The sequence below is a fragment of the Miscanthus floridulus genome, chromosome 5, assembly GCF_019320115.1.
Source record: "Miscanthus floridulus cultivar M001 chromosome 5, ASM1932011v1, whole genome shotgun sequence".
NCBI classification, from domain to species: domain Eukaryota; kingdom Viridiplantae; phylum Streptophyta; class Magnoliopsida; order Poales; family Poaceae; genus Miscanthus; species Miscanthus floridulus.
The window spans coordinates 114,959,671-114,981,992 of NC_089584.1; the positions used below are offsets into that span (position 1 = coordinate 114,959,671).

The 22,322-nt window shown below is 42.9% G+C and overlaps 3 protein-coding genes across 4 annotated transcripts; all 3 read right to left on the minus strand.

Annotated features, from left to right (window-relative positions):
• Positions 1-1,435: 1,435 nt before the first annotated feature.
• LOC136453159 (uncharacterized) lies at positions 1,436-2,143 on the minus strand. Its single transcript, XM_066453736.1, has 2 exons — positions 1,776-2,143; positions 1,436-1,689 (listed from the first exon to the last, which is right to left on the minus strand). Exons 1-2 carry the CDS (start codon positions 2,092-2,094, stop codon positions 1,661-1,663), a joined length of 348 nt encoding a protein of 115 aa, XP_066309833.1. The 5' UTR covers positions 2,095-2,143; the 3' UTR covers positions 1,436-1,660.
• Positions 2,144-3,928: 1,785 nt separating this feature from the next.
• On the minus strand, positions 3,929-11,440 carry LOC136453160 (probable inactive purple acid phosphatase 27). Of its 2 annotated transcripts, none has more exons than XM_066453738.1 (13): positions 10,905-11,440; positions 10,696-10,783; positions 7,125-7,394; positions 6,898-7,006; positions 6,680-6,797; positions 6,354-6,486; positions 6,019-6,206; positions 5,735-5,921; positions 5,581-5,648; positions 5,314-5,407; positions 5,005-5,196; positions 4,692-4,803; positions 3,929-4,287 (listed from the first exon to the last, which is right to left on the minus strand). In XM_066453738.1, exons 1-13 carry the CDS (start codon positions 11,219-11,221, stop codon positions 4,247-4,249), a joined length of 1,917 nt encoding a protein of 638 aa, XP_066309835.1. In that variant the 5' UTR covers positions 11,222-11,440; the 3' UTR covers positions 3,929-4,246. The 2 variants fall into 2 exon arrangements, with proteins under 2 accessions (XP_066309835.1, XP_066309834.1); XM_066453737.1 differs by having other exon boundaries at positions 4,723-4,803; positions 10,905-11,439.
• Positions 11,441-15,311: 3,871 nt separating this feature from the next.
• Positions 15,312-21,876, minus strand: LOC136453161 (probable inactive purple acid phosphatase 27). Its single transcript, XM_066453739.1, has 13 exons — positions 21,217-21,876; positions 21,027-21,114; positions 18,214-18,483; positions 18,004-18,112; positions 17,772-17,889; positions 17,560-17,692; positions 17,150-17,337; positions 16,836-17,022; positions 16,682-16,749; positions 16,402-16,495; positions 16,089-16,277; positions 15,822-15,902; positions 15,312-15,603 (listed from the first exon to the last, which is right to left on the minus strand). The coding sequence occupies exons 1-13, from the start codon at positions 21,567-21,569 to the stop codon at positions 15,511-15,513; spliced, it is 1,971 nt and encodes a 656-aa protein (XP_066309836.1). The 5' UTR covers positions 21,570-21,876; the 3' UTR covers positions 15,312-15,510.
• Between the last annotated feature and the right edge of the window lie 446 nt (positions 21,877-22,322).

The following is a 22,322-nucleotide window of genomic DNA, read 5'->3' on the forward strand; positions in this document are numbered from 1 at the left end:
TCTTTTGGAAAACAAAAGGTATACTTCAAACTAGAGATACGACCGTAGGGGAAGATCTTCTTTCATCAAAGGGTATAAAGATTTTTGGGGGTCTTTGCTAAATGTTAATCAAATTTGTTGCCAAAACACTAAAAACTAAGCAAATTTGGCTTTGGTTAATCGGTTACTATTACGGTAATATATATTATATACCTCTACAAGAGATAATACAAACAACATCAATGCATTGGAATAAAACAAAAGAAAAAGCAACAAAAAATGCTTCTAACAAATAAAGTCACTTGGACATAAATTTAAATATACAAATGAGCATAATTTTACTGTTTGATGTAATAAGCATAAAGAAATTTGGTTAAATTAGTTAATTTGGTTTACAACACTTCAAAACTGAATAAATCACCGATCACAGAACAGACCACGACAATTTTGGTTCAATGACTTTTTCGACTAAATCAGTTCAAAACTGAATAAATCACTGGTCACTGAATAACAGCATGGTAGTCATCGTACTAGCTAGCAGCGGTGGTAGATGCAGCCATATTGGTAAGTTCCATGCAAAGAGAAATATCTATTTTCTCTGTCAGCATGGTAGTTATTTTTTCTTTCTTTCAGTTACCCGCCTATCAACAGGCTCTTTTTAGCTCCATTTGGCAGCGCTCCATGGAGCAGATTCTCCATAAGAATCACTCTTGCTTTACTAAATAGTATAATATTCTAGTAGGGATTAGACAAGAATCACTTCTCCATTTATATTAGAAGCTGGGAGCTAAGAAACCGCTCCCCACTATTCTCTGTTTAATCCTCACCAGAATCACTCTAGCTAGAGCAATTCAAATCTGCTCTCCACCCCGCTCCTATACCAAAATCACTCCATCAGAGAATCACAGAATTGAGCTCTACCAAACAGGCCTTAGAAGCTATTCTGGGAGCTTTGCCAAAGCACTCCTTCACATATAAGCAATAGCTCGCAAACATCCCCATGCGTTCCAACGGGACACACAACTTGTTGCGTGATCACCCGTACAACATGTGGCTTGGAGATTTATTCAACAATCACGTCATGTTTTTCAATTCATCTCAAAATCGTCCACGTTTTGTACCTAGAAGTGTGTTGCTTTAACTCATATGGTTACAAGAGGCTTAGAGATTTATCAATGATTGCGTCACGTACTTCAATTATTTTGGGATAGGATTTTGTAACATTGCTGTACACTCTGCGCTGACTCATATGTGTACGGGAAATTGTTTCGGACCATGGACACTCTTTGTATTCTAATTCATTTTAGAATCGAACATTGCACCGTTTTTGGATACGCTACTCTAACTCGTAGGGATCGAGAAAGATTGGATCTGTCAGATCCTCATCGGGTGGTTCTGAAACCTTCCTCCCTCTATCATTAGAATTTGAGTAGAGAAGAGAAGCAGAGTAGGGAAATAGAGGGCCAGGATCACTTCATACATATTATATCATAATATAAATATAAATCATATTATATTATATTATACAAGTGTAAATGCAACACATACAAACTTATTTAGGAGACAGTATGACAAACAGACCAAGTCTCTTCGCCGAAGGTACAGAGGATGTACACAGCACTTGTTCAGATATGGAGAAATAGCACCGATGTTCGTCATAGTGGACCAATACACGAGCATATTAAGCAAGCGCACCAGGAACGTGATAGCCTTCAAAAAAACAAGCACAATAATCTCAAGTCAGATCGATGTGGTATATAAGCTTTTTACTGTTATACACACGGTAGGCTACGTACTTCCGCACTGGGAGCCAGGCTTGAGGGGCCTCTTGCAGTAGCTGGCGACGTAGACGACCTTGTCCATGCAGATGAGCGTCTCCACCGTCGGGGTGACCTTGGAGCAGAGGCACGGTATGTTCACCCTCTGGACCACGCCGCAGCAGGCCGCCGACGGCGGGATCTTGGGATCAGCCGGGAAGCGGACGTAATCCTGGCAGTTGGTTATCAGGTCCTGCAGGTCCTGGTTGCAGCTGCCCGTCGTCGTCGCCGGCCTCGCCGCCGCTGCGGCCATTGCAAGGCCAAGCAGAACCATGCACGCCAGGAACAGCCTTGCCATGCTTCTGATGGTTGCTACGGGCACTGCTGCTGCTACCGCCGCTAGTGTCAGTTTGTAACTATTAGCCTGCACTAGCTTGGTGTGTGGTTTTGCCGAATGAGTGACTGGGCTTATATAGGCATCATGGCCCGTATAACAAGAGACAGTACAATGGTGTTTGCGTCGCATATGCCTTTGGTTTACCGCAAGTTCAGCCGTCCAGCTGCCACGGCAAAGCACAGATCGGAGCCGGAGGTATATAGAAAAATCGTCAGAGCCGATGATCACGCTTGACTCGAGTCTCGACGCTAGCTATACTACCTTGGTATATCCCCATCATGCAGGCTCGTACGGTAATGCCATTGAGGCATATGACTAAACTAATTCCATGGCTCCAGCAGTCCTATGATATTCTGAAATACAGTGTTCCGTTCTCTCAGAAAGTGAAGAGTATTGAATTATCCACCATTTCACAGAAAACTAATTAATACGTCATCTGTCCAAATTAAATTCCAGAAATCGACACTAACATGTCGTTGCAACTCCGAACAGGAAAAAAAACTAATTGGTGACCAGATGATGGAAGATCTGCTATATTTACGAGGCGTATGTCGATTCCTTCACTGAATTCAGTTCACTCCAGGGACCAGGAGACATGATGTAGCTTTCGCTTCATTTTCTTTGTCAGCGCAGCTGGACGACAGTCGAACTGTGTTGGCGTATATTAGGCAGAGCTTAGATGTTGCCGTAATGCTTTAGCATACTTGATGTCGAAACAAATTTTGGTTCCCTACTTTCAATGATTCCAAACTGAGCCAAGGTCAGCTGGTTCAGTTCCTTACAATGGAACATTCGCCACCTGAATCTGGGGTCACATATATTTGTAATTTGCAGCCCCCTGCTGCTGCTAGTGAGTGTTTTTGTTTATCCTCAAGTTCATCCTCAATCAAATTATTTATATGTGAATTTGTGAACTACAATTTGATTATGCAAATGAATGAATTCTAGATAATCATGGATAGAGCATATTGCTTTCATTGTTTCTTATCTAGAGGAATGAAGAAAGTTAGCGTTGAGGTTGTGGTTCGTCGTTTCATGACCGTGGAAGGAAAATGGCACAATATAATATCTAAGAGGTAATGCAAAATGCAATGCATCTATTTTCAATGGATAATTATACATTTTTTTGCTAAATTATTGACCTATTTGTTCGCTTTTCGTTAGGCTGGATCACATATTTTGCTATATAGGATATCTTTTGTTCATCGTTTTGGCATTCTTTCAATCACTACACTACAGCGATGAATGCCGTCTTTATTTTGTTATAAATGGTGACTGTTATTATCTTTGCCCCTACCAGTTTTCAATTGTTTTGACAAAAATCACATTGCCATTACTGAAAGTTGAACTTTGTTGTTAAAAATTACGAATTAGTTATGCTATTTGTTTGAACATCGTATGGGTCACAATATTCGTGATGAAGTTGTGCACCCCTCACCCATTTGCTCTAGCTTCGCCACTACTCTTATGTCAAATGAAATATTTGTAAATCAAAGGCACGTCGAGAATAAAATGCAGTAACGAAAAAATCAAAGGGACTTCTATAAGAACTTTGCTAGTAACAGTTGGGTTTAGAGGGAGAATGGCGGCGAGCGCCGAGCGGTGTTAGTCGCAGGATGGCAGTATGACGCGGTGCAGGTTTACGATGTACCAAGATGTCGGTTTCTTTTCCCGTGTGTTCTCTTCAATTGTGTATACAATGCCAATACACAACGGCTAACCTTCAAAGTTTTGTTTAGGACTAGTTTGGAACGTTGGTTTTAATTCCTGAAGTTTCAGAAATTCAGAAGTAACAAAACCGTAAATTAAAACTTAAAAGTTCAGGAGCCCGTGTTACGCTGTTAGCTACAACTACAAAATGGCACTTGTGGATCAATATACTCCACAGAGGGAGATGGAACTATATCGATGTAGCGATGTCATAAAAAACCATACACTACACAGATAACTGTAGAACTTAATTAGACAATGCGCTTATATGTAATTCAGCGCCATTTTTTTATAGCATAACAAAAATATAAGTAGCTCCAGTTCCATCTTCTTTTCCATAAACTGCAGCTACGGTTGAACTGGCTGGTTCCGTAGCCTCCTTGCCGGATCTGGCTTCACAATTCTAAATTGGTCCCGAACCTCCATCGTACTTGAGCTTACAAACTGAAGAAAAACAGAGTAACAATTGTTCAGAGAGAAATGCCAAAATGGCGCTCTTTCGGAAATTTCTGGAGTTTTTGTTATTCAATGCCACTTTAATCTCCGAAGTACTATTTCAATCAAACATGTGAGAAGATAGAAAACATTGAGAAAAGGAAAGGAAATACTCCCTCCATCCCAAATTGTAAGTCATTCCAAGAATCTTGGAGAGTCAAACTTTTTTAAGTTTGACTAAAATTATAGAGAGAAATACAAAGATTGATGACATCAAATAGGTATAATATGAAAATATAACTAATGAAGAATCTAATGATACTTACTTGGTATGATAAATATTATTATTTTGTTATATAAATTTGGTCAAACTTGAAAAACTTTGACTCTCCAAGATTCTTGGAATGACTTACAATTTGGGATGGAGGGAGTACAAAAACCGACCTCAACAAGCATATCACCTCTTGTGGCATGCACCCTGGCATACCCGAACTCTGAAACTCTTGATAAGCTCCACTTGTTCAACTGATTATTTGGAAATCAAGGCAAGATTATTAACAAACATGTATAGTATTGGATATCAATTTATCGTTATAAACTTAAAACTATCTCACAAATCTTAATGTTCACTGAATAATTATGACAAGAAATCTCATGTATATCATACTTCTTCAAGATCATGCACTACTTGCTTTGGACTACAAAAGACTTGTTACTATAACTTACCACAATCTTAGGGAACTTGTCCAAGCTAAACCCTCCAGCTCCAACAATGGCATGAACAGGCGCAGTATATTTGCTGTTGTCATAAGTATCAATTCCACTTGCATCCTTCTTTGGCTCGCCTTTGCATATGCTCCGGTATACTGCACAAGTCCTCTCATAGTTGTGTACATGGCCAAAGAAAACCAAATCCACCTACTCACCCAAAAACCAAAACATGCTACTATGGTTAGCATATTCAGATCAGCTGGTCATTTCTTTTCATACCAGCCTGACGTAGTTAAGTTTCAGTTTTCAAGTGTGATTTCTTACCTGGTACTTGAGCAAGAGTGGCTCAACGGAGGCCACAAAAATTGGATCTACATTAACTGGTATTCCGACATGGGATGAATACATCGGTCTATGCCTGCAATTTTCATTGAAGTATGGTGATTCTGTTTCTTGTATCTGAATAGCACATATTACAGATTCAAGAGAAACAAAGTATAAAACGAAAGAACTTAAGTTTGTAATTTTACTGGGTCGGCATGATCTGTCCATAGCCAACCTACTTCAAAACAAACATGCTTATGTACTCACCCAATGAAAATTACCCATGGTGTCCTCGATCTATTGACTGATGACAAGTCTTGATTCATCCAATTGTACTATTCAAACAATAAACTTTTCAGAGAGACAATACATACATTTCTAAGTCTGAACAATACATGAAAAGTTCCAATTGATTGTATACCTGCTCCGACTTCTCTGACCACTTATGCTCAGTTGACATCACGACGAAGTGAACGCTCCCTTGCTCAATTGAATACCATGGCTTATCCTTACTGACAGCTGGCATGTGGAAATATGACTCATATGCAACTCCACATTCGCCACCTGAATCTGGGGTCACATATATAGAACCAGACTCTGCATAATCCCTGAGGACGACAACGCAAGTTCATGGTCAACGATGGTGCATTTCACGACGCAAATCAACTGTTCAGATTACACTGCAAACATAAAAGTAGCAGTTACCTTTCGTGATTACCAATAGCGGTCATGTAGGGAACTCGAGAAGCGACTGGTGCTATGAGGTTTAGGAAGAAGTCCCATTCAACCAGAAAGCCCGTAGCATAGCTTATGTCTCCTATGTGGAAGACTGAATCGACCTTTCCTGTCTGGATTTCTTTAGCCACTGCCTTGGCCAGAGAAATCGATCCAGTCTGCAAATGCATGCCATGAGAATTACTACTTAAATAAATTCGTAATTTGGAATTAATGCAATCAGAAACCTCAGAAGGAAAGTTGCAATCTGAATACAAAACCCAGAGTTAAGCGATTCTGTTGCTCGAGGCAACATTTTGGTCTACCTGAATGTAGTGTTCCACTGATGGGTCCAGTGGAGCCTTCCCCATATCGCCATAGATCACAAATGATGTCTCGTCTGAGCCTGCAGCTGGTGGCATTCTGAATTCGTTTGTGTCACTCCAACCTACAGAATCACTGCACAAACACAAACTCAAAAGCTGAGTGAACACATGAAACGTCCATCTCCTTTGGTTGCCAGAATGTTACTGCAGAACTGGTTGACATTTTAAAGTCAGAAACCTTACTAACATCCATGGCATTTTCTAATTCTGAAGCGTTGCTGATCAATTGTTTGCAAGGATGGATCTTAGTCACAGGAGGACTTTACCTTCCGTAACGGTAGGTGTAGGACTGAGAAGGCTGGAGCCCGGTCATGACGGCCGTGTGAATGTAGCCAGGGTCATGCCACCCGAAATCCTTGGCAGGGCTTGGTAACAAGGGGCTACCTGCACGGAGATAAGTTTGCCGAAGCAATTCCAGAATCCAACAGTGTCACATTTCCCTAAGTAACGTCTGCTCTCTGATAAATGGACGATCACAACTTACTGCACATATCATTCTGCGTGAACGTTGCCACTTGAGAAGTAGCAGACTTGCCTACTCCGTACTGAACCTGCTGCGGCCTCCGGTCGCCGCTCACCCAGGTAAGCCTCATCTGGCAACACCCAATGCATGCTTCCAGCGCTCAGATACAGTTGCCGTAAAGCTGTTGCTTTTGCAGAAAATCGCCGTAGAATGAACGAAGAAACAACGGTGGGACTGCTCGTGCTCACCGATGTGGCCGTGGAGTCGGTGCTGGAGAGGTGGCCGTAGAGCGGGCTGGCGGGGTTGGCGAACCGGAGCGCGCCGGACCGCTGGAGGACGCACGGCGTCCGGAAGCCGCCGGAGAAGAGCACGAACTCGACATCGGTGCGGAAGTTGACGACGTGGATGGTGACGGTGGCGGCGCAGGTGCGGACGCTGCAGGCGCCCGACGCGTCGCGCTTCTGGCATGCCGCGGTCTTGCAGCCCAGGTAGCCAGGGTCGCGCGTCAGGTATTGGGCCTGAGGATTTTTTTAAATCTTTTTTATTCAATATTTTAATAATAATTGCTCCTAAAAAAATTGTGAATTAAACCCTTTTGTCACCGAATAACGTTCTCGCGCTACGTGCAATGGCGCGGCAACATCCGCCACGTTAGACGGCGTTTCCGACGTGAAAAACGCTGTCACGCCACGCCACTCCTGCTGACGCGACGTACTGTCGCGTCACTGGGAGTGGCGTGATAAGACAAAACCTTTAAAAAATCGTAACTCTTTGATACGACGTTGGATGAAGATGAAATTTATATAAAAATTATAGCTCTTAATGAGATTTACAACTTTGTTGTTTTGAGTTTTTTCATTTGAGGATGTTAAAATGCTCAAAAAATTATATAAAATTTCAGGAGCATAATAACCGCGTGCTACTTGTCGTATTAAAAAAATAATATGTTTTTTGTATGTTGTCAAATAAAGATACTTTTTACATGAAAGTTGTAGCTCTCAATGAGATCTACAACTTTTTAGTTTTAAGTTTTAACATTTGGAGTCGTTAAGATGCTCAAAAAATAATATAAAATTTCAGAAGCATAACAACCGCGTACAAGTACTTGTCGTATTAGAAAAATAATATCTTTTTTTTTGTATGTTGTCAAATAAAGACACTTTAATGAGATCTATAACTCGTTAAGATGCTCAAAAAAATAATATAAAATTTTAGTAGCACAATAATCACGTACTAGCGCTTGTCGCATTAGAAAAATAATATCGTTTTTGTATAGTGTCAAAATAAAGGTATATTTTATATCAAAATTGGAGCCCTCAATGAAGTCTACAACTTTTATTTAAAAAGTATTTTTATGTGACATCAAATAAGAAATATACGATTTTTCTAAAAGATAGGCTTTGATACACGATTAATATGCTGCTAAAACTTTATATTAGTTATTAGAGTATGTTAATGACCTCAAATATGAAAACTCAAAACTATAAACTTGTAGATCTCACTAAGGACTACAACTTTGATATAAAATGTATCTTTATTTTGACACCATCGAACATGGCAGATGTTGTTGCGCCACATGCGTTGACGCGACAGTGTTGTTTGGTCACGCCAGCAGGACTGGCGCGACCTAAAGGGTCAAAAAAAAAATTGAAACGGTTATTATTAAAATATTAAATAAAAATAATTAAAAAATAAAAATTCTCCTGGGCCTGCACGCACAACACCCCGTAGGAGGACCGTGTTAAATAGCTCAAGCTCAGTTCCGACCGTGGCGAGGCACATTAAGAGGAGGCAGAAACGGTCCAATATACACTACAAGTTCATATTAGTAATTGCATGATTACCAAACCGAACCCTAGCTTGACAACAAATTAGCGATATTACGCAAAACTATTAACGACTAGCTACATAGCGCAGCCCATTACAACAACTGTAGTAGCATCCGGATATGACCGTACCCTGCCCTGGACCACTCTTTGGCCTCTTCAATAATCTTTACCAGCAACTGAGCAGGAGGCGTGGATGGCCCACCAAAAGTCCTCTCGTTCCGCTCCTTCCAAATCATCCAGCCGATGAGTCAAAACCTCAACGTGCCATCTTGAAACTCGTTTCCACTATTACACAACATCTTTTGCGAGGCGTTTTCAAAATGGCCTCGGAGGCGGGCGGGCGGGCAGCCGGCCCAACAACCGCCTCGGTTAATGCTTAACCGAGGCGGGCAATGTAATATAACAGCCTCGATTAATGCCTATTAATCGAGGCGGGCATTATAACGCAATCGTCTCGGTTAATGCCTATTAACCGAGGCGAGCATTATAACGTAAACGCCTCAGTTAATACATTAACCGAGGTAGACATTATAATGCATCCGTCTTGGTTAATGTCTATTAACAGAGGCGGGCATTATAATGCAACCGAGGCGGGAGGCGGTTGCTTCCAAATATACGCCTCGGTTAATCAGCGCTGCGTTCAGACCTCGAGGCACGGGCACACAGGAACGGGAGTGGGAGTGGGGCCCGCGTGTCGGTTGCAGTGAGAAGCACAAATGTGCTGCACGCTAGGATGATCCGTGTGCTGCTCCACGTCAGCGATCTGGAAGCGGGGCTGGTGGCCACTCGTGGCTTGCCACGCGTGCAGTGGAGCGGAAATAACTCTTCCTCGTCCGTCCCTCTCTCTCTCTCTCTCGTCTCTCTCTTCGGTCTCTGCCTCCTATCCATCCCTCCACGCACGCCTCCCTCTCCCGCGTGGAGGCAGTGAAGGCGACTGGCGGGGAGGAGGAGGCGCATGGGGAGGAGGAGGCGCATGGGCCAGCCCCCTCCGGCGGCGGCGGCCACCACACGTAGCAGCGGCGCACGGGGAGGCCCGCATCGGCGACAGCGCCCCACCCTCTCCTCCGAGCACGACACCCCTTCCCTGTCCCTCGTGCGTTGGCCACCAGATCCGGCCTCCAACGGTCCACCGGCGGCGGATCGAGGCGGCAGGGGCACAGATCAAGTCACCAGCAGCGGTGGGGGCACAGATCCGGCCACCACCGAACAGATTCGGCCACCGATGGCTACGGCGGCACGGATCCTATACCACGGGCAACAACGGCACGTGGTACCTGGCTCGATGGGCTACCGGACTTGGTGGGCTTTTTTATTTTGTGAAATTATTAACCGAGGCAGGCTACTTAACTCAACCACCTCCGTTAATAGCGTTAACTGAGGCGGTTGTCTTATGCCGACCGCCTCGGTTAAGGCCACGATTAACCATGACCTTTGGGCTGAGGCGGTTGACTTGCCCGCCTCGGTTAAGCGCTTTTGTCCGCCTTGGTAAAGTTTTGTGTAGGAGTGTTCCTGGCCCATTATTTGGGACGGCCTTGAAGATCATGGGTGTGCAAGACTCTTTACACGCTGCCACGACAACGACGATTCTACTACTACTACTACTTTCTAAGCTCCAACTACACAACTTGCCCATTTGAACCATGCAACGCACGTTACGCAATGTAGTGATGTACCATACCATACGGATGACCAATGTTTGCACGCTAGCTTAGGTTTGCTTCATTCATCATGGATGCCCATTCTTGTGAGACATGTTGCATTGGGTACCTAAAAATGTCGCTATGATCAAATACTTAACCACCTAGAGCTTCCTTTTCGTAAACTCAGCAACCTCTTAATGAAGATCGACAACGACTTGAACATGGCAGAAAGAAATTTGTATAGCAATTCGTGGCAACTAGTACACTTAGTACGTAGGCAAGGATATGGACCAGCGAAAACAGAAGGGTGAAGCAAACAGCCGTACGTGCATATGCAATGTGAAACTTGCCTTGACAGGGTAGTGGCACAGAAGCGGGAGATGCGCTAGATCGCCGGTCTGGACGTAGTTAGCACCACTCAAATGGCATCCGGCGACACTGCGCATGCACCAATTCACGGAGATATCGACGACGATCGATCCGTTATCATCAAAAATAAATAAACGATCGAAACAGCTAGCAGTCAGTCAAAATATTGCGAACTTGTTTCTAAATTTACCTGGAGTAGTTGGAAGGCGTGATCATGGCGACCCAGTCATCGGCATCGGGCCTGAGGACGCCGGCCACGGTCACCATGACGAACGCCTCGTCGGGGAGCGGCGCCCCGCCGGTGCTCACGCTTATCGCCAGGTACGGGCTCGGGTTGGAGCACACGCCCAGCCTCCTCCGGTTCACCGTCCTGAACTCCGACTTCCCGGCGAAGCTCTCGTGCAGCATCTCCGGCGGAGGCGGCGGTGGCGTCGTCCAGCTCGACACGGCGGCGGTGCAGAGGCCGAGGAACACAAGCAACGCGACGCCGGAGCCGGAGAGACCCATCGCAAAGTGCGCACCGCGTGTGGCTACGGCCGCGCAGGAAATGTGCCTCAAGCTATGATTATATATAAGCACCGGGAGGAGCTGATCGATCGAGGAGGCGCGAGTGCGGCTCGGCGCTTAGGAGACTATTAGGGCCACACCAGCACTGACAAGGATGTCTTCCTTGTCCCGTGTGGACAGTGTAACACCCCAGGTCGCACACGGTGCAGGCCCACTCTTAGCATGTTTGTTTTGGCTGAAACAAACAGTGGATTATTACTGCTGGCTGGTTTGATGTGAGAGAAAAATATTATTCTGTCTTATAATCCACGATCGTTTACGACCAAGCGAACATGTTGTCTGTCGAGGGGTGGGCCCCACCTACGTAGCAACTCGCTTACGCTTTCGTTCTCGTTTTGCGCAAAACGGTTAACCGAAGGTTACAAATCGTCCTTGGCATGGTTATTTAAGCTGGTCTGGTGGACCTTGAGTTCACGGTATGTTACTAAACGCTAGTGCTACAGTAGTCTAGCCCAACCGCAATTCGGCCCATGGGCTAAGTCTCACATCCACACACCCTTAATGGATTCGACGTCCTCGTCGAGCTATCCAACCAGCTTACCCCATACGGAACAAATGCTTAGGATCGATTCGCTTGGCCACATTCGTATTTCCAGTTCCCCGGCCCAGGCGCCATGCCCTCTCTGGAACCATGCACAGCCTGTCCAGGCTTCTAGACCATACGAAGCGTGAAACCACGAGAGTTGGCTCTGATACCATTTATAACACCTCAGGCCCGACACATGACCCAGGCCCACTCTGTCGAGGGGTGGGCTCCACCTACGTAGCAACTTATCTGCGCTTTCGTCCTCACTTCACGTAAAACGGTTAACCGAAGGTTACTACGTGTCCTTGGTCTGGCTATTTAAGTTGGTTTGGTGGACCATGAATTCACGGTATGATACTAAACTCTAGTGCTACAGTAGCCTGGCTCAACCGTAATTCGGCCCATGAGCTGGGTCTCAAAGGACAGTTACAGGCTTACAGCTTGTACCTATGTATGTATATAATAATACTCCTAATATTAGACTATTATATTCGTGGGGATATAGCTTTGACTGAATATAAAAAGAAAAAAGATACTAGATGTTGTATCTTCATTGACATTTATAGCTTTGACTCGATATCCAGTAACAAATTGCTTAGTTTGCATTGAGTTGTATACCCCATTCCAAAATAAATCAATTCCTTAGCTTGCATTGAGTTGTATACCCCCATTCTAAAATAAATCAATTCCTGAAGTCACCTAGAGTCAAACTGTCTTAACATTGATCAACATATAAAAAGACTAACATCATTTATAACATTAAATAAATACATTATAAAAATCTATTCAATGATATACCTAGTGATATACTAATTTAATATCATAAATACTAGTGCCCTTTTCTATAAATTTAGTCAAACTGAAAAATAGTTTGACTAGAGCAATTATAGAGGTTGATTTATTTTGAGTCGGGTGGAGCATGCATGTGGACAATTCTTTCACAAAGGGCACAAAAATTAATTAACTTTGGAAAGCAAGAAACAACAACATGATATTGTGCATTAGATAATTTATTTCTACATATCAATGGAATGGTATCCATAGGGTGTCACACTCGCATTTTTGATATTGGAGTGCGATATTAAGAGTACGTAGCTAATTTCCAAAGTGTCCATACATACACACGGGCATTTTGCCTCTAGACACCTAAATTGACCATTAGATCTCAATCCAATTGCTATCATATTGTCATCTTTGCTATCTCACCCTCTCCTCTATATGTCAAGCTAACAACATTTTCGACCATTAAATCTAGATCCAATTGTTGTTGTATTGTATTCTTCACTATCTCGCTCTCTCGTCTGTAGGTCAAACTAACAACCATTACATGCTCGCCCCTGTTCCACCCATCTCACATTGTCTTTAGAGCCCCCCCCCCCCCCCCCCTCCACACCGAGAGGTCTACTACCCATTAACCTGTCGGAACAAGTTGCCCCCGCCTTGACCCTGCTGGTCAGCAATCCTCCCTCGTCCAGACCTGTGGCACTCTCTCACCACCCGCCCCACCCACCTAGAGATGATAATTGGCCCTGATCACTGGTTCATCACAAAATTTTTTTCCTATTATAAGGGATAGGGATGTGAAAGATTTAGTCCTCACGGAGATTGAAATGTGGAAAATTAATCCTCATTTGGTTCAATGGGATGGGAATGGGGAACCCCATTCCCATGTGTCCGCCCTGCGAGACGCTCTTACTCTGAATTACATCTTTGGCCTATAAAATCTTACTGAAAAGGTCAACATATAGCCTGGTACAAATAGCAAACTATACCCTATATAAGAGCATCTCCAAGAGTCTCTCTGTATCCTTCCTAATTGTTAGAAATAGAGATTTTGGTGAAAAAAATATTGTCCAACAACTTTTTTAATTATATATCCAAATATAGACATCTTCCATTCTAGATTTCTTGCTAGCCAAAAATAGAATAGAGAGATTGACTCTCTAGAGTGCACACATGATATAGAAAAGTTATTGGATAGCGAAAAGTTATGGAAAATGATTTTTATTCAAATTGTTCTCCAAATGATGATTTAGAGGATTTAGAGAGTCAGTTTTAGAAAAACTCTTAAACTAGATGTCTCTTGTAATATGAAATGTTACTTGTTCAATTTATATTCGTTTGACACCATGGACTAGCTTTTCCTCTTCAAATGCTACATTTCATAACAGGGATGGGTTCCCCGTGGGAATAAATTACCCGCGCAGGAATGGAGATAGGAGGAGAAGTTCCCCTATAAGGCCTCGTTCGATTAGGGCATATCACGTCAGGAATAGTTCCGGCCAAGAAAATTCGTATATAAATGAAGCAACGAATCTGGCCAGGAATTCTTCGCGGTGTCTGTTCCCCGGGAAACGAACGGGGCCTAAGTGTTCCCGAGGACAAAGACACGGATGGGGAGGTATCCCCCCAACGGAACCGTTAACTTCCTTCCATCCACCAGCTGCCTCTAGCACCAATGTGACCTTCCCCACGCACCTGTCTTCCCTTTGAAGCTCCAAATCTGTAAAAGAGGCACAATCAAATATCTAGAGCTTCTATACTCATGAGAGTTTGAGCAGTAAAAGGATTCTAGAGATAACCACTTTGACAACAAAATTGATGATGCACCAAATTGTAGTTTCATCTCTTTGTTCTTCTGTTTTGTATTATTGAACTACATTATCCAACCATATAGTTCCTGTTACCTATATATCTTAGGCCAGAGGATTTAGTCACTCTAAGAAGTTTCAAATGAAGCAAACTAAGTAAACAACCATTATAAGAATTAAATATTGACCCCGTTCGCTTCGCTGAAAAAACAAGCCGAAACACTGTTCCGGCTGATTTGTTGTGAGAGAAAAATACTATTCCGGCTGAAAAAACAAGCTGAAAAGTACGGATTATAAGAGAAGCGAACATGACCATTAATATTCTCTTGAGATTAGCGTCGTTAACCCATTCTAGATCTCACCCCCAAGCTTTACCATCGACCCTAAACGACATGATGCAGGTTTTAAATGATTGTTTATGATATCTTAGTACTTAAGACTGGATTTATGATATCTTAGTGCTTAAGGCTATGGTCTCTGAACTAAAATTCTTATTTTTAAAACTACAAAAGAGATGCTAATAAAATATATAATAAGCACAAGAGTTTCAAATTACCTTGAGGATAAAAATTTTACAACAATTACTAATATTAAAAAATATGTAATTTAATGTAAGCCTTTTGATGTAATAAATGCAAGATATGTAATTTAATAAAAATATATAATAAGCACAATAGTTTCAACTTAACTTGAGGACAAAAATATGTAATTTAAAAAAATCTGCAACAATTAATAAGATTAAAAATAAAACCGAATAGAGACTACAAAGTATCAATTATGGCTACTGTGGTCGGAAATGAACAAAGGAAAAAATATTCAATTTAATATAAGTAATTTTTTATTAGTCAAAGGCATTAAACATTAGATAATACTTATGTCTCCTTTCGCACGAGCTGATGGACTAGTAAGGGACTAATTTAAAAGGATCATCTATTGATGTAAATGTTGTAGATACACAGGTATCTGTAGAATATACAATAATATGTTATTTAGCACCTATTTACAGTATACAAAAAAAGTAGTCTTCTTCTCCTTCAAAAAAAATAGTATTCTTCCAAAAAAAGGGAGAATAAGGTCCAGTTAAATCTTCTTTCTGTTGTGAGCACCAGCTATTATTGAAGTATCAGGCTCGGTGTCTTGTTTACCGTAGCTCCCTTCACAATCCTAAATTGGTCTCGTACCTCCGTCGAACTTGAGTTTACAAACTGAATAAAAGAGGTTAACAATTATTCAGACTTGAATGCAAATGCAGAACCATTTTAAAACACTAAAGTGGCGTTTCTTTTTTTTCCAACATTTTCTAGGAGTTAGCTGTGTTAACGCTTAACTGTGGCATTTTCTTTATTCAACCACTTCAATATTGGGAGTACTTTTAAATATGCTAAAATAGAGGGACGGAAACACAACACCTGGAGGAACTCACCTGAACCAGCATATCGGTTCTTGTAGCATGCACCTTGCCATAGCCGAACTCCGAAACCCTTGATAAGCTCCAGGCCTCCCCCTAAATATTTGGACAATGGGAAAGAACATTAACGAGCATATATCAACATCATTCAAGATAATCAATTCCAAATCTTCTCTCGATTCCTAACATTAACGGAATCATTGTTAACACCCTACATCTTCAAGATTATGCGGTGCCTGCTTTCAACATACAGGCCTAGTTAATTGTTACCATGACTCTTACATTGTTAGGGAAGTTGTCCAAGCTGAACCCTCCTGCTCCAACAATGACATGAACAGGCGCGGTATAGTTGCTGTTGTCGTAGACGTCAATTCCGCTTTTGTCCTTCGTTGGCATGCCTTTGCAATCGCCCTGGTATACCGCACAGGTCCTCTCATAGTTGTGTACATGGCCGAAGAAAACCAAATCCACCTACTCACCCCGCAGAACCCAAACATGTCAATATGTCACTATAGGCACCGTATTGTCATTTTTCTTAGTAATAATGTGGTGTGGTCCATTCTAACTTTTTTGAATTTTAAGTGTGATTTCTTACCTGGTAGTTGAGCAGGAGTGGCTCAACAGAGGCAACAAAGTTGGAATCCACGTTGGGCAGTATACCACCATGGGAGGAATACATCGGTCTATGTCTGCAATGGCCAGTGAAATGCCAATTGTTATTTCTTGCATCTTGCAGAACAGATTCCAGAATCCAGAGTACAACATAAACACTACAAGAAAAAAAAGGGTCCGGTCTCATGCTGCAGCCTTTCTTTCCCCACCTGATCAGTCTTTAGCCAGGCTATTGTCAGGAGAGAAATGACTAATTCACTCACCCAATGAAGATCACCCATGGTGTTCTTGATCTATCAACTGATGACAAATCTTCGTCCATCCAATTGTACTACTCAAACAACAAAGTTTTCAGAGAAGGTTTTGGTGTTTCCAAGACTTCAAACAGAAGTAGAAAATGTACAGATAAGATCATACCTGCTCTGACTTCTCCGACCACTCATGCTCGGTGGACATCACAATGAAGTGAACGGCCCCTTGCTCAATAGAATACCATGGCTTATCCTTACTGACAGCTGGCATGGGGAAGTATGATTCGTAGGCGACTCCACATTCACCCCCTGAATCAGGAGTCACATACACAGATCCAGAGTTCGCGTAATCCCTGGGGAAAACACCATCAGTTCATGATAGCAATTGTGCATTATATATTTATTTATGTCACCGTGTAAGTTCACTATTACTGAAAATTGCACTGGAAGTGCAAAATTGTTCTGAATAAAGAAAATCACCTTTCGTGATTACCAATAGCTGTCATGTAGGAAACTTGAGAGGCGAGTGGTGTGATGAGGTGAAGGAAGAAGTCCCACTCAACAAGGAAGCCTGTGGCGTAGCTGATGTCTCCTATATGGAAAATGGAGTCCACGTTTCCTGTTTGGATCTCTTTAGCCACTGCCTTGGCCACAGAAACCGATCCAGGCTGCAAAGGCGTCCCATGACCATTAGAACCAGACCCAGTTCATATTTTCGCAGACTTACTACAACCATAGCATGTCATACGAGAATGTACAGTCTTCGCAGAAAAGATCCAGCCTTAGAGCAGTTTGCATCAACACTGTATTTTGATCTACCTTATCCCCTTTATTGATTAAAATAAACGGCAGATCCTGCCAGTTCACTTTCAAAAAATATTTCCATCTACCTGAATGTAGTGTTCCACTGATGGGTCTAGTGGCGCCTTCCCCATATCACCATAGATCACAAAGGATAGCTCATCTGAACCAGCAGCTGGTGGAGTTTTGAACTTAACTGTGTCGCTCCAGCCCACAGAATCACTGCACAAATAAGAAAGCCACTAATTGTAGAGCATTTTTTTCAAGGATCTTAGTCATGTTTGAAGAATTCAAGATCTACCTTCCGTAGCGGTAAGTGTAGGACTGAGATGGCTGGAGCCCAGTCATGACGGCCGAGTGGATGTAGCCGGGGTCATGCCAGCCGAAATCCTTCGCAGGGCTCGGCAGCACGGCGATGCCTGCACGCAGGCAATTTTGTCCGAGGAAACGCGGAATCAGACACGGCGACGCGACATTTCATTTTACAGTTCCATTATCCGAAGATAAGGTATAACATAGTATGGATTACTCACTGCACATATCATCCTGCGTGAACGTTGCGACTTCAGAAGTAGATGACTTCCCGTCTCCGTACTGCACTTGCTGTGGATTCCCGTCTCCACTCACCCAGGTAAGCTTCATCTGCGACAATAAACGCCCAGGTAAGGGGTGCTGTTCAGCTGTTGCAGAGAGCAACGGTGGAATAGAATCGAATGGTGGGTTCCTGGAATGGCTCTGCTCACCGAGGTGGCCTTGGAGTCGATGCTGGAGAGGTGGCCGTAGAGCGGGCTGGCGGGGTTGGCGAACCGGAGCACGCCGGACCGCTTGAGGAGGCACGGCGTCTTGAAGCCGCCGGAGAAGAGCACGAACTCGACATCGGTGCGGAAGTTGACGACGTGGAAGGTGAGCGTGGCGGCGCAGGTCCGGGCCTTGCAGGCGCCGGACGCGTCGCGCTTCCCGCACCCCGCGCTCTTGCAGCCCATGTACCCGGGGTCGCTTGTCAGGTACTGGGCCTGCACTTCCGCGTCAGAAAGATTCGAAGTTGAGTATCATGGAAGAAATCCATTTGATCTCTACAAAATTTTGCGGAAGTTCGATTCAACTCCTTTATTTCTTTTGAAACGTTATTTGGCTCCTTATTAATTGAAAAGCCAGTTTTTTTTTCAACTTTTGAAAGGAAAATTTTGATAGCGATTTTGGCCGACATGATGTCACATCGACCGTCCTATATGGCGCCACGTTAGATGCAATAGAGGTACTCCTTCCATCCTAAAATACTTAACTTTATATGATGTAAATTTTGTTCTAAAACATTTCACCTTTTTATTTTTTAATGTACATTTCTCTTTTCTAAATATATATTTTCTTTTTTTTCCTAATACATCTCTCTCATTTTTTGCACCACGCCTTTTCACTCCTCTTAATCCCTGTGTCCAAACCAAAAACGTCAAATATTTTGGGGTGGAGGGAGTAAATTGGATTACATTAGTAGTTCGGAGTTAAATAGACTATCAAGAAAATTATAATAAGTTTTCAAAAAATATCCAAATATTTTTTTAAAAAAATTATGCAATTAAAGTCCCAAAATCTAATTTATCTTATAAATTTTATAGAAAACTTGTTTTAACTAAAAAAAATATAAATCTTGTTTCAAACTTTTTTTAATAGTCATGGTCTTTAATATTATGCCTAGCTTGAAATTAAATGAAAAGTCTCTTTTTAGTGTTTATTCACTGATAGATACTCTTATTATCTGTTATAATCAGTTTATGTTGATGACCATTATCTGTTGTAATCGGTCTATGTTGATGGCCTAGACTAAAATTGAAGCAACTTGTGTAACAATACACGCGTCATGTAACTACCTCACACTTGGTCCTATTTTGTATGAACACATGTGTCACTTGTACATGCATGCTTACAAACACACATCCATACTCACGTCTATGAACACAAATTCATCCTCTGTGAGCAAACATATTTTGAGATTGATAAAGTCATAACAGAAATCTCGATGCTGACAATTCACAATATTTTGTCAACTTTTTCACATTATTCTTTGTGAGACTGTGCCAATTTTGTGCTAATAATTCAGATCTCACCAAATAAAATCCATTTGCATGAATATTATATGGAAATAAAGGATGCTCTAGCTAGTGGGCCTGCCTGAGTTAGCATCATGAACTAACTAGATTGTTCATTTCCTATCCAAAACACAAAAGGATACAACCATGCATATCCATCTTTAGATGCCGAGCATTCACTTATGTTTGTATTAACTAAGATCAAATATGAGGTGGTTACGTGATATTTGTGTTGTCAGACTAAATACCAGATAACGAGAGCATCCACTAACAAATAAACACCAAAAGAAGAATGCATAAATATTATTCAAATAATTTCATGCTCGTATGATAAGATAGAGCATGATTTTGAGAAATTTGAAACTAATCTCATATTTTTCTAAGCTAAAACAAAATTTCAAAAATCTTAGAAACTTTAAATGCGTAGTTTTTTTCTAAAATCATTTGAATATTTTTCTAAAATTGTATCTATGACCCTTTTTTTTTTATAAAGGCTAATTGATCTCCCTAAACTATCAACCTATAGTCTAATTTAGCTCCATTAAGAATTATGATGATGTGGCGTCATGTAAGATGATTGGCATAGCGTCGCATTGGCCAAAATAGTTGTCAAAACCATTTGGGGGAGCAAATTTGGATTGTTTTAGAAGTCGGAGTAGGTAAAAAAAAACGTTTTTCAATTGAGGGAAGCAAATTATGCTTTGCTAAAATTTGGAGGACATCAAATGGATTTTTTTCCAAGTGTTATTCCTGGATCAGAATTGGGCTTAAAAGGCCGATGTACACTCTAGGCCCAATAGATGAGAACATCCCTAAAGATCACGTGCAAGGTATTTACGGGTTGATTCTAAAAAAAATGTATTTACCAGTTTGCCCGTTTGAACCATGCACGAACGGATTGTCTATCACGCTATATCTTTTATGTCGTTGTCAATACTTAGTTAAGCTAGCATCTGTCTTCCCATAAACTCAGCAACCTCTTAAAAAGCCAAATCTTTGTACTTGAAGAGATAGGAGGAAGAGGTTCATATATCATGCAAAGCAAATCGCAAATCGCAACCACCAGTACTTTTAGTAGCTTCGCTATCTCAAGTAACAACAACAACGCCCAAAATACAAGACTTATTCGTCTTTTGGGTAGCGCTACAGACTAAATATTCAATATCTATTTGACATCTTTTCCAACAACAAGACCCAAAAGATAATCATTTCTGCAAATGGGTTTTCAAGAGAGAGGATGTAGATAATCCTTTCTGCAAATAGATTTTCTGGAGAGAGGATGCCTATATTTGGATTGTACCTCTTAGACAATCAAAATATGTCTTCCATATAGATATTCTGTTGGAGGCTAATTTTAGATCTTTACTGTCTATTTTGAATTTGGATACGCATATAAGATGATTGTTGGAGACAGTTGGGAGCAAGGAGCAGGCAACGAGAGTACAAAAACGAAAGGTGGAGAAGAAACTCACCTTTACAGGGTAGTGGCAGAGAAGCGGGAGATTCGCCAGGTCGCCGGTCTCCACATAGTTCACTCCACTCAGAGGACATCCAGCAACGCTGCGCGCGTGCACGCATCATTGCATCAATGCAAGTCGATGCATCGGAGAGAAGAGAACGATCCACGAGAACATGCAACAACGATGAAATTAAAATCGGTACCTGGAGTTAGAAGGCGTGATCATGGCGACCCAGTCGGAGGCGTCGGGCTTGCGGACGCCGGAGACGGTGACCTGGAGGAACGCCTCGTCGGGGAGCGCCGCCCCGGCCCCTCCGCCGCCGGTAATGCTGACATTGATGGCCAGGTAGGGGCTCGGGTTGAGGCACGAGTCCAGCTCCTTCCGGTTCACCGTCCTGAACTCCGACTTGCCCGCGTAGCTCTCGTGCATCACCGTCTCCGGCGCCGGCAGAGGCGCCGCCGCCCAGCACGAGACGGCGGCGCAGTACAGGCCGAGGAGCACGAGCAGCACGGGGAGCAGCGGGGAGCTGCAGGAGCCTTGCTGGAAGAAACCCATGGCGAGCGACTGCGACTGCGCGCCCGCGGCCTGCGTGTGGTGGCTTCGTGCAGCCGCGCGCGAAAAACATGGAGTGCCTGGAGCGGCCGGAGAAGGTTATATGCCGGGCCCGGGCCGCACCCACGGCAACGGAGGCACCGTCACGTCTCCTCTTGGCCCGTGTGGACGGCAATTAGCCAGACGATGAACGCATCTCTCAGCGGCAGGGCAGCGGAGGGACTGAGATCGATCTATCCTCCTGCAGCCTTGCTGCGTCCACGAAAAACACGAACACGGTGGGAACGGGCGGAGCTGCCGATTCCTCTCCTTGTCCGGGCGTCGCGATCAGTCACTAGAGAGAGCCGGCCGGGCTTATATACGAACCAGTTACGCCAGTCGCCAGCCAGCCTTCCCCTGGCGTTGCTCCCCGACGTCCCCGTACGTTGCCGTCTGATGGATGTACCATCGTCTTAAACGGCGACCGACATAAATGGTAACCGGCGAGACGACGGAAAAAGAGGGGTAGTCTGATTTGTGCACAGACTGCGTTAATTAATTGTGTAGTTTGATGGTGACGGACTGGTAAGTACTACTAGCGCAATGTTTGGCAAACGGGATAGAAAAATAATATCCCACGCTCCAAAAAGTAATATTATATCTTAGCCATACATTTAATCCTAGGTATTCATTCATTTCCCTTTCCTTATCACCCCTGTATTCCAATATCCAAATGGCACCTAGGAGTACACGATGAGGCATGAGGGACCATCTGTG

What these genes read in the sequence shown, in the direction of transcription:
- LOC136453159 (XM_066453736.1), bottom strand. Translation starts at nt 2,094, where the DNA reads ATGGCAAGGCTGTTCCTGGCGTGCATGGTTCTGCTTGGCCTTGCAATG. An exon ending in GCCTGGCTCCCAGTGCGGAA is followed by an intron (nt 1,690 to 1,775) that starts GTACGTAGCCTA and finishes GTTTTTTTGAAG; the next exon opens with GCTATCACGTTCCTGGTGCG.
- LOC136453160 (XM_066453737.1), bottom strand. Translation starts at nt 11,221, where the DNA reads ATGGGTCTCTCCGGCTCCGGCGTCGCGTTGCTTGTGTTCCTCGGCCTC. An exon ending in ACGCCTTCCAACTACTCCAG is followed by an intron (nt 10,784 to 10,904) that starts GTAAATTTAGAA and finishes GTGCATGCGCAG; the next exon opens with TGTCGCCGGATGCCATTTGA. An exon ending in CCATGGGTAATTTTCATTGG is followed by an intron (nt 5,408 to 5,580) that starts GTGAGTACATAA and finishes TGAAAATTGCAG; the next exon opens with GCATAGACCGATGTATTCAT.
- LOC136453161 (XM_066453739.1), bottom strand. Translation starts at nt 21,569, where the DNA reads ATGGGTTTCTTCCAGCAAGGCTCCTGCAGCTCCCCGCTGCTCCCCGTG. An exon ending in CAGTGGAACACTACATTCAG is followed by an intron (nt 17,338 to 17,559) that starts GTAGATGGAAAT and finishes ACGCCTTTGCAG; the next exon opens with CCTGGATCGGTTTCTGTGGC. An exon ending in GCTATTGGTAATCACGAAAG is followed by an intron (nt 17,023 to 17,149) that starts GTGATTTTCTTT and finishes TGTTTTCCCCAG; the next exon opens with GGATTACGCGAACTCTGGAT.